Source organism: Pollicipes pollicipes, unplaced genomic scaffold, assembly GCF_011947565.3.
Source record: "Pollicipes pollicipes isolate AB1234 unplaced genomic scaffold, Ppol_2.1 Scaffold_7262;HRSCAF=8765_pilon_pilon_pilon, whole genome shotgun sequence".
In the NCBI taxonomy this organism is placed as follows: domain Eukaryota; kingdom Metazoa; phylum Arthropoda; class Thecostraca; order Pollicipedomorpha; family Pollicipedidae; genus Pollicipes; species Pollicipes pollicipes.
In genome coordinates, this window is record NW_023597055.1 from 19618497 (window position 1) to 19629875 (window position 11379).

General features: G+C 54.4%; 1 protein-coding gene across 1 annotated transcript; it reads left to right on the forward strand.

The window, feature by feature from the left end:
- Positions 1-59: 59 nt before the first annotated feature.
- LOC119114347 (galactosylceramide sulfotransferase) lies at positions 60-11079 on the forward strand (the record flags this gene model as incomplete). Its single annotated transcript, XM_037238547.1, is given in 3 exon segments — positions 60-92; positions 8870-9147; positions 9712-11079. Coding segments are annotated over 3 exon segments (957 nt in total), but the record flags the coding sequence as incomplete, so codon positions are not given.
- Between the last annotated feature and the right edge of the window lie 300 nt (positions 11080-11379).

Genomic DNA, 11379 nt, shown 5'->3' on the forward strand with positions numbered 1-11379 from the left:
CCAGCTCCACTGTGCAGAAAATCTGATGCGCTACGGCGAAAGCACTCGCTCAACTTCGTCTGGGAAGCACGGGCAACTACGTCGGATCACCGGTGAGGCTCGCACTGCATCGTGTCGGCGCGCATCGCACTGCATCATGTCGGCAGGCGTCGCACTGCATCGTGTCGGCAGGCATCGCACTGCATCACGTCGGCAGGCGTCGCACTGCATCGTGTCGGCATGCATCGCACTGCGTCATGTCGGCAGACATCGCACTGCATCATGTCGGCAGGCATCGCATGGTACTGGTCTACTTTGCATGTTTGGCCGCGGGACAATGCGTGGGTGGTTGACTTGCATATACATCTTTAAAATGTCGCGTGCTGCCTTCGAGTTGTTTCATTTTTTTCAGCTACGTTTTTTTAAAATGTGTGCGCAGCCATGGGTAGCTGTAAAATGGGATGTAATACGTTTCGCACGTGTGTAAAATGATGCGGACAGTCAAACTTTAAAAGGCTTGTTTCCAACAAAGGCAAGTCAGCAGCAACCGTGCTTTCAAAGATATTTTTTCCTGAAACATGAATACCTTCAACACAAAAACACGCCCTTGTGAGACTTCACCCACTCACACCATGACAGTAACTGGAGACGTGCCTCTTTGGGTAAACAAGTGAAAGCCATACCTGAGCCATGATGCCCGCTTCGGACTGCAGGCTACCAGACGGTGAACAAGGAAACACCGCGCTTGCTTTGGTGCGTGGGTTTGTGTGTTTTAGCCCAATTTGTTTCAGTAACGTCCCAGCGTTTCTTTGGAATATTCGCCACAATATGGCACGATTCTTCGTGAGCTCAACAAACAGGTGCACCTTGCAGCGCCGTCAATGTAACACATAATATGAAGTATATTCACATGATTGCTTTCAAAAGATCCCGTATCGGAATTGCTGCACAACTGTTGGCGGCCATTGTTTTCGCTTTTACGATTTTAAGGACTATCCAAAAAATTCGTTTTGCAATCTGCTGGACGCGAAACCATTGCATGAACACTTAAAAGAGAGGGAAAATAGCATCATGAATTAAAGGCGCAGCGTACCAGAGTGTCGCGACAGTCACGTGTCAAGCATCATTCTCAGGCTGCACACTGCGCCGCTTGCGTAGCAGCCGCCACTCTCCGCCAACTGCCGAGCAAAAACAAACCGGTTTTATATCGTGCCATGCGGTAGTCCGGCCGGCCGGCGGGCTGTAATGAATACTGACTCGCCAGCGCCCAAGTGAAGCCTGGGGATGCGTACGGTGAGCGCGAGCCGGGCGGCGGCAGTGCACAGCCAGCTCTGCTGGCAGACGGACGGCGGGCGGGTCAGCCAGACCTGGGTGCAGTCAGCGCCTGGCGCAGCAGACGTGGGGACAGTCAGCACTTGGCACAGGAGACGTGGGAACAGTCAGCACCTGCTGTAGCAGACGTGGGCGCAGCCAGCGCATGGTGCAGGTGACGTGGATGCACTCAGCGCTTGGCACAGGAGACGTGGGCGCAGCCAGCGCATGGTGCAGGTGACGTGGATGCACTCAGCGCTTGGCACAGGAGACGTGGGTGCACTCAGCACCTGGTGCAGCAGACGTGGGTGCAGTCGGCGTCTGGTGCAACAAATGTGGGTGCAGTCGCGCTGGGACTAGCACTGGGCAGCGCTGAGAAGCGAGGAGGCCGGTGGGACCCTACGACGTGTCCTTGGAAGCTGCTTGTAAGCGGCTCTGATAACCGCCCGGCGGTACTGCTGGTCGGTAGTGCTTACCTGCATAGAAGTACGTAGTCAGCGCCAGGCAGGTGTCATGGAGACCGACAACTTGCTGTTGCGGAGGACCGATTCAGGTTCAGAATCGGACGGGCATGTCGGCTATGAATCCATTTCTAGTCCAGATAACACCAATGGATCTCCTGCCAATGAAGGCGGCAAGCAGCGTGCCGCAAACAACTCAGGCATGACGTCGGCTCAGAAGAAGCTGTTGGCCAGCCTGCTGATCGTGAGGATGTTGAACGGCTCGCTGATTGCTGTCATGATCCCATTCTTCCCCGTAGAGGCCGCTTCGAGAGGCGTGTCGCAGACGGTCATCAGTTCCCTCTTCAGCGTTTTCGCTGTGGCAAAGATGATCATGAGCCCGTTCATTGGTCGGTTGGCGCCCGTTGTCGGCATCACTCGACTCTACAACTTCGGCATAGCAGCTGCGGGTGTCTCTACCGTCGTCTTTGGCACGCTCAACTACATCGCGGACACATCTACCTTCATGGCGGCCTGTTTCTTAGTGAGGTTGCTGGAGGCGGCTGGTTCAGCAGCCATTGCCGTATGCGGTTACACTATCGCTGGCAGCCAGTTCCCCGGTAAAGTGAACAGGGTCGTGGCGCTGCTGGGCTCTGCTCTAACGATCGGGCTGGCGTTGACGCCGGCGATCTGGGGCGGCCTGTTCGCGCTCGGTGGCTTCGGCACCCCCTTCTATACGCTCGGCGTCATCATGCTACTGATGGCGGCCGTCAACCAGCACGTGATGCCGACGGTGCAGAAGATCACCAGTGGACCGCAGACGAGCTTCTTCAAGAATTTCCGGGTGTTTATTGGATCCACCGGAAACTGGATCTGCATGGCGACCGTACTGATATTTTCTGCAGACGTGAGCACCGTTAGTTCGGCCATCGCTCCATACGCCAATGATGTGCTCGGCGTCTCGCCGTCGACGGTAGGTTTGTTCTACTTAGCTAGCACCACGATGTACGCCATCATTAACTTTCTCTGGGGATGGCTGGCTGAGCAAATGTGGAACCGTTACAAGATGATGTCACCATGCCTCCTTGTTGCGAGCTTTGGAATTTTGTTGGTGGCTCCTTCTCCGTTATTGGGCTTAGAGCCGGCTTGGTGGATAACAGGTCTGGGTATGACCATTGAAGAAATGTTTATTGGTGGTGCCATAACCCCATGTTTTAAGCTCATGCTTGACTGTAGCGTCCAGAACGGGCTCGAATTCGGCTTGGGTACACAATCCTTTGTTGCCGGAGTGTACCAAATGGTGTTTTCCATGGGCATAGCAATTGGACCGATTTCCGGAGGCATTATGGTGGATGCCTACGGTTTTCCTTGGATGATAACCGTGCTGGCTTTTGTGACGGCATCTGTTGGGCTGTTGATTGGCATCAAAGCGATTTCCACAATGCTGGATCAGAGACGTGACAGGACAACGAGCTATTAATGCTCAGCAGCAACGGGGGCTTCATCTTTGTCGCATCATGTGAAGTTTCGTGAGTCGAAACGCGGTCAGCATTGAAAATTTGTGTGCTGCAAGCTACCTAAGCACAAGCATTCAAAAACCAGCGCAAACTCCGGACTGCCATGGTTATGAAGCACCCGTTTGGCGTGAGTGCACCCAGCTCCGGTGATGAACTTCACCGCACAGATCAGCTTCCCGATTGGTCAAATGAGACACACCTGTGTAGTCCGAGGTCCGCCAATGGCTCGTGCGCACCAGGGTCTCCAGGATCCTGCTACGGGCGCTGAAAACGCCGCGCGAGTGCGGATCGGACAAAGTGCGGCTATCTCACCAAATCCGCAGACGGGCGAGAGGACGACGGCCGGACGGACGTGGGTCGTCGAGCGGAGCGGTGATGTTACCAGGGTTGACGGTAGGTCATCAGGAAGCGTCAGTGCGGGCACCGTGTGTGCGGCGCTGAGCGCTCTTCTGCACTGATTATATCGTGCAATGGCTTGCAACGGGATCACACAACTGCCTGCAAGTAAGAGGCTAGGCAACATGGAGGCAGATATGTTATTTACACCGAACCCCAGATTGGTCTCGGAATCTGACAGCTATCCGAGTACGAGTCAATCTAACATGCAGAAGACACAGATGCGCCATCTGACGGCAACCACGGAGTCAGTATTAATCAACATGTGGCAAGGGACGATCGTATGACAGCTGCTCAGAAGAAATTGCTGGCCTGCCTGGTGATGGTGAGGATCCTGAACGGCTCACTGGAGTCTTCATGATCTTGTTCTTCCCTGTAGAAGACGTGTCGAGAGGCATGTCTCAAAGTCTCAAAGTCTCAGTCATCAGCTCCCTGTTCACCGTCTTCGCGCTGGCGAAAGCGACCCCTGAGCGGCTGGCGCCATTGCTGGAAATCAACTGGCTCTACAACTTTGACGTCGCAGCTTCCGGTCTTGCCACCATCGTCTTTGGCACGCTCAACAACATCGCGGACACATCTACCTTTGTGGCGGCCTGCTTCTTGGTGAGGCTGTTGGAGGTGGTGGGTTCGGCAGCCATTACCATCTGTAGCTTTACCGTCGTCGACAGCCTATTCTGCGACAAGGTGAACAGGATCGTGGCGCTCCTGAACTCAGCTCTGACCATCGGCTTAGCCTTGACGCCGGCCATTTGGGGTGGCTTGTTCGCCCTCGGTGCCTTCGGCATCCCCTTCTACAGGCTTGACGTCATCATGCTGCTGATGGCTGCCATCAACCAGCGCCTGATGCCGACCATCGAGCAGACCAACAGTGGATCTCAGACACATTTGCTGGGGTCTCTGCGGCTGCTGGCCGGATCGGCGGGCAACTGGGTGTGTATGATGATCGTGTTTGTGTATGCTGGAAATGTGAGCACAGTGGATTCAACCCTCGTTCCTTACGCCAATGATGTGCTCGGTGTTTCCTCGTCACAGGTTGGTCTCTTCTACATCGTCAGCACTACGCTATATGCCGGTATGAACTTTTTCTGGGGATCGCTGGCTGAGCTTGTGCAAAATCGTTACAAGGTGATGTCGCCATGCCTCCTTGTCGCCAGCCTAGCAATCTTGTTAGTGGCTCCTTCTTCGTCATTTGGCTTGGACCCTGGCTGGTGGGCTACAGGTCTAGGGATGACGATCGAGCCCATATTTATTGGAGGCCAAATTAGTTTGCCATTGGGAATAGCAGTTGGTCGCCTTTCGGGGGCATTGTTGTGGATACGTACGGATTTCCTTGGATGATTATCGCGCTCGCTTTGGCCACAACCCTTGTTAGGGTTTTCGTTGGTGTTAAGGCCGTTTTTAGTAAGTTTTAAGGCACATGCCAGCATCCAGATGCAGAACATGGATCAGCTGAGAGACAGGAATAATTGGAATGGAGTCCGTGCCATGTGTTGCGCTTTTTGGCCCAGTCGTTAGCTCGGTCCGTGTCGAGGTAGTCTTGTGTTTGAAACATGATGATCAGTTTCTTGATGTGTTCCAACTGTAAGCAATACATTTACCTCACCTACCAGAAGTGATTGCTGTGCAGGTGGCGGGTGACGAGTGACGGTGTGAGAGCGTGCACGGTTAGGGGTTAACTCGACACAGATGATATCGTCACAAGTTGGGACAGCGGCGTCTTACGTTTATCCTGTGGCTCAAGTAACACAGCATGGTAGTGCACCATAACGGCTAGTGGATAACAAATAGCGCCAGCAAACCATGGCTATGGTAAATCACCCGTGCGTCATGCCTCGACTCAGCATCACCCCGACACTCTGCCGTTTGTGCCGTGGATCAAATGGACGCGCGACGCAGTGCCAGGTCGTCGTGTTTGTCAGCCGAAGTTATCGCATGCCCTACAGCTCATAGGTCATCAAAGGTGTGCGTAGGGGATCACTTCATTTTCACGGACCTCACACATTCCTCTCAGTACACTGGAGTGAGTATGGTCAGGGCAAGGCGTAACCGCGCAACTACTGTTTTGGCCGCACAAGCACACACTTCACAAGGGTTCTTCTTTGCAGCCGCTGATCGCGGCTCTTAGCTTTAGCCAGTGCTTCTCTGAAAACGTCGCTTAATCGGCATCCCCCAGTATACTGAAGATGGGCTATTCTCAGAGTAAGATAACCCGACTCATAACGCTCCGCATAAGGCAGAAGTTTGAAACTGCGGCAGCTAAGTCCGTTGACCTTGTCAGCTGACATTTTACTTGCAGTTGCTCCACGGCTGCTTGCATCTCCGGAATGGAGGACCACACTTCAGCTGACCTGGCATTGCTTTGATCCAGGCTCACGGCACCGCCCTGAATGTGATTACCCACTGTCTCCTGCCTCTTGGAGACTCATACCACCATCTCCTACCACCTGATCCTAGTTGCCTGCACGCGTTTCGAAGGGGTGGCACAAGCCGTGTAGATCCACGCGAATGCCTACGTCTGCCAAAATGAGCCGATCGACAACGCCAGCGAAATATTCATTCTGGAGCCCGGCGCTCTTGCGGTCAGCAGAATAGCTTCAGATGCCGACCCGCTCCACCAGCGAGCAGATGTGAAGCGTCGTCTGCCTCGCCAGAGTGCCATACCAGAGGACTGCAGAATGTCGTCCGCCTCGCCGGACAGCGATGCCAGAGAACTGCGGATGTCGTCCGCCTCGCCAGACAACCATGCCAGAGAACTGCGGAATGTCGCCCGCCTCGCCAGACAGCCATGCCAGAGAACTGCGGAATGTCGCCCGCCTCGCCAGACAGCCATACCAGAGAGGAGCTCTGCGGAAGATCCCGGTTAATCTGTCGGAGGGTGCAAACCTGTCGGATACTTGATGAGTTTGTGAACATGACCCTCTACATGCTGAGAGGTAGTGTTCTGACTAGCTGATGATGATGCTGTCAAACTGTCATGCTGTGACTTATCTGGAGTGGTCAGCCCCACCAGAGCGTTTACTTAAGTCAATAAATTAAGGAAAGAAAGTTTTACCTCATTCACGGCCGGTACATTTCGGTCTGATATCTTGAAGAGAGATTTTCGATGGATTGGAGGCACCGAAACCATTTAGTTTGAGAAGAAGGCGATGGTTAAAAGACAATTAGAGGTAGACTTGGTTTTTAGAATCTTCTGAACTGCCTTGTAATGACAGAAAGGATAGAGATTGCACATAATTTGGGGGTTGAGAGCTTAACCGGACCTCAAAATAAATACTTCAGTTGTATTTTTCTATAGTACAGACGCTTCGTGCTGCGTCCGTTAGGTGCGTACCATGTACAAAAATGTGTGAACATTGCAGCTAAAATACACATCAAAAGGGCTTATGCACAGCCCGTCATCGACGCAGACGAAGGGCTCATTCAGATAAACACGGTGCTTTGAACGCTGCGAACATTCGAAGCACCATATTGAAGGCTGCATGTCAAGGCTACGGAGGCCAGCCGCGTCGAGCGTCGCGACGCCCGAAAACCTCGTAAAGTAATCTCTGCCCGGCATTGGCAATCCCGCTCTGAGAACACCCGGCCCTACAGACGACACCTCGCTGTGGTTATGCGTGCTATGTAGTTTATGATGCACGATGCCTGCATGATGTGCGGCACAGCGGCACACACAGAGCCTGCTTTATGCTTATCAGCTTTATCGGCGATGCCATGTTTGTGACGCGCCAGATCGTAGATCCCGATCTGTGGGTAACACTTGCGTCGTGACGCGGCTCTGACCCTCGGTTGTGACACGGGTCTGAGCCGGGCTCTGACACGGGTCCGAGCCCCAGCTGTGACACGGGTCTGAGCCCCGGTTGTGACACGGATCTGTGCCCGAGCTGTGACACGGGTCTGATACCCGGTTGTAACACGGGTATGAGCCCAGTTGTGACACGGATTTGAGCCCCAGCTATGACAAGGGTCTGAGCCCCGGCTGTGACACGGGTCTGAGCCCCAGCTGTGACACGGGTCTGATACTCGGTTGTAACACGGACCTGAGCCCAGTTGCGACACGGATCTGAGCCCCAGCTGTGACAGGGGTCTGAGCCCCGGTTGTAACACGGACCTGAGCACAGTTGTGACATTGATCTGAGCCCGGTTGTGACACGGATCTGTGCCCCAGCTGTAGCACAGGTCTGCGCCCAGCCGTGACACGGGTCTGAGCCCGGCTGTTACACGGTTCTGAGCCTCGGCTGTAACACGGGTCTGAGTCAAGTCTGTCCGATCTCCGAGCCGCGGCTCAGCCAGCGGTGAGAGCACGTGGTGTTTCGGAGATAGGTGGCACTCATCTGTTTCGGATCTCTATGCCGGTAAAGAGGGCGTGTCGGTCAGGCCCCGCTGGCACGTTTGAGGAAGTGTCGCCCACTTGTTGTCAATATTGGCGGAGTTAAACACCACCCTCCAGTCACATGGGACGCGGTCACGGCGGTATATCATTGTATCGGTGCGAAGTAGCGGTGTGGACCTCGGAACATAAGACTTCTGCCACGGTCTGAGAACACCACACATTGATATATATTTGATAAGCCGAAATAAACGAGCTCAGTACAAGCGCATTTTACAAAATTTCAGCTAACAGCAAATGTATGCAGAAACGAGGATACCCAGTAGTCAAGAACCCAGTACCCAGTAGTCGAGTAGTAAGGTAGTCAGGCTCGGACATGGGGGCAAATCTCAACAAGCGACGTGGTTGACATGAGCAGCCATCATGTGGGATTTTTGCTTCACGACGTGCTCTTGCCCGCGTCTCACCCTAGCAGGAATGGCAAACATCTCAGGGAATCGAACTCCTTGCCTCTGGTTTCCCAGATGTACGACTTAACCACTTCGTTGTCGTTACCCCGAGGAGCCATTATGTTACAGTTCCATCACTGGTGATGTCACTTGCACAAGCTGTATAGCTACTACGAACGTGCTAGCGTCACGGATATCACGGATCACAGGTCAAATGGCCCGTCACCTACGCGACCCAACTGACCCTAGGTCTTGTGACCAATCCAACCTGGGATCTCTGTGACCCATCTGATCCGTGACCCCTGTGACCCATCTGACCCGTGACTCCTGGCTGACTCGTGACACCTGTGACCTATCTGACCTGGGACCACCTTGATCCACCTGGCCATCTAGCCCTGTGACCTTATTGGCCCATGCGACCCAACTGACCCATGACCTCTGTGCCTGCAGACGCCGTTCAACAGGCTATTCATTCCGGATTGGCTTTGGCCCCGCTCTGGCAAGTTTGACGTGTTCGCGCACCACACGCGGCTGCACGTGGCCGAGACGCGCCGCGTGATGCAAGATCACGCTGCGTGGGTCACGATCCTGCGCGATCCCGTGGCACAGTTCGAGTCGGCCTTCGACTACTACCACTTCGCGATTCCGCAACACTGGAATATGACGCTGAGACAATTCATCGCTCTGCCGCTGGAGAGGAAGCAGGCTCTGGCGAGGATCGGCCATGGGTGAGAGGGCACGAGGGCAGTTCGGGATTGGGGTAGGCCCAGCACCGGTTGTTCTTGTTTTCAATGAGCCCTAGCCTGAGCCCAGCATTAGAAAATTGCTCGGAAATGAATCTGAAGCGGAGGGAGGTAAAAAGAGGTTCCGTTCTTTTTTTCGCTGTTTTGAGCGGCAGGGTCCTGTTTCCTGTCCTGGCAGCACATCGAGGAGGTGGGAACTAGAATAGCACCGGCAGGCCCATGCTGCTGCCATGTTTGGTCCGTGGAGCCTTGGCCCAATCCCAGCTGCGGCACTACTCGTTCCAAAAACAGATGAGACGCAGTTATCATGACAGGAAACGCTGGCCCTGACGTTATGCTTAGTAAAAGGACACCCTCTGTTACAAACGCAATGCAACGTGATCTACGGTAGGAGATAATGCAAGTGGTTAAGTATTATTTCTTTCCTTGTATATTCTTTGTTTGTTTCGTCTACACATTGTGACCGTCATCGCCCCTCTCGACATGCGTGCTGCTCGCCACGTGACCCTGCCACCGCCAACCTTGTTGACCTACGCGCCCCCGCCACAGGCGCTTCGGCGGCAGCCAGATGGCCTTTGACCTCGGATACGACCCAGCCATCGTCAGCGAACCGCGCCTCGTGCAGGCCATGCTCGACGACCTCGACAAGGCCTTCGACCTTGTGATGATAGCCGAGATGATGGACGAGTCGCTGGTGCTGCTGCGTCAGTTGATGTGCTGGTCGACTGATGACGTCATCTACCTCACCAAGAACGCGCGCTTCGACGCGCTGCGAACCCCGATGAGTCGCGCCGACCGGGCGGCGCTGGAGGAGTTCCTGGAGCTGGACATGATTCTGTACCGCCACTTCCGGCAGCGCCTGGCCCAGCAGATCGCCGCCGTGCCAATCGCGACGTTTCTGGCGCGCACGGAGGCGCTCGTGGCGCGCTGCCTGCACTACAAGCAGCGCTGCGTGGCCTCCGAGGCTAAGGGCAGCGAGCTGCAAGGGCAGCAGCACGAGATCACCGACCGGGTCAAGGGCTACCAGCTGACAGACTCTTCCGACTGGATGTGTTCCCGCCTCGGCATGGCGGAGATCGGGTACACGGACCTCCTCCGCGACGGCCAGCGCCAGCGGATGGCCATCTGGCGCCGGGTGTACGGTCTCCTGGGCATGGACGTTGGCGCGCCTCAGCAGCCGGAGGAGAGGACATAGTGGCAGGCGCGGGCGTGTGCGGGGCACGGCTGTGCGCTGGAAGGAAAGGGCGTGGAGAGTCAGATCAGCTGATTGGCGTGACGCTTATTGGGATGTGGGGGTGCCTGCTGTTTAGGTGATGTGGCACAGGAGCTGTGATGCTTTTGTTTTTGTTTTGAAGCACTGACGTATGGAGCGGTTTCCTATGTTGCGTTTGGCTTGTTTTACATGGGTGTCAGTTGATAGCTGATGACTTATGAATTGTGGTTTTGTTAGACATGAAGTGCTATTTTGCGATACGTCGCCGAAATCATGGGATATGCATGATCGCATTATTGCGAAACTGCAGCCTACGGTTATCTTCTCGGAATCTGAAATGAAGTCAGGCAGAGCATCAGGTCACATAAGCGTAGTTTTGTTCCCCGCATGGCCTCCAGGGGCTCACTGTCCTGCTTCAAAGGTGTGCGGCAGTTCGGCCGAAGCAGTTATCTTTCGCGCGGACATTTCTGATGTCCCTCGTTGACCAACGAAATACGAGGCTAGTCTGGTGTCAGCGTGCAGTTGGACCTGACCTGATTTTGCATTACTTCACCTGTCACCGAGACTGCAGACCCCACGAAACGGGAGCGATTCGAGCTCCTTCATAGTCAATGCCTCACGGATGTCTTGCCAATGCTGGAAGCCTTCGGGGACAGTGTGCGGTTCGTGCTTGGCACCAGCTGCTCATGAAAATACACCCTGTACTGCAGCAGCGTGTCTGGCGTGTAAAGCGTGGAGTTCAACTCCAGGCAAACATTGTCAAACGTCTGGCAGTTTGAGGCTGCACTGTATAAACTTTAAAACGGTTAACGTCAGCCAGTAAGCCCTTAACTCTTAAGCCCAACTCTTACGGGGCAAGTGAAAAAACAGCCGTGGTGCTGAAAATCTTTCTTTAAAAACAGCTTGGTGCGGCCTCAGCCACTCTAAAATTTGCCGCTTCCGTCAACAAAGGCAACAGTAGCGCCGCCACTCGGATAAACGTAAGCTGACCGATTCGTTCGGCT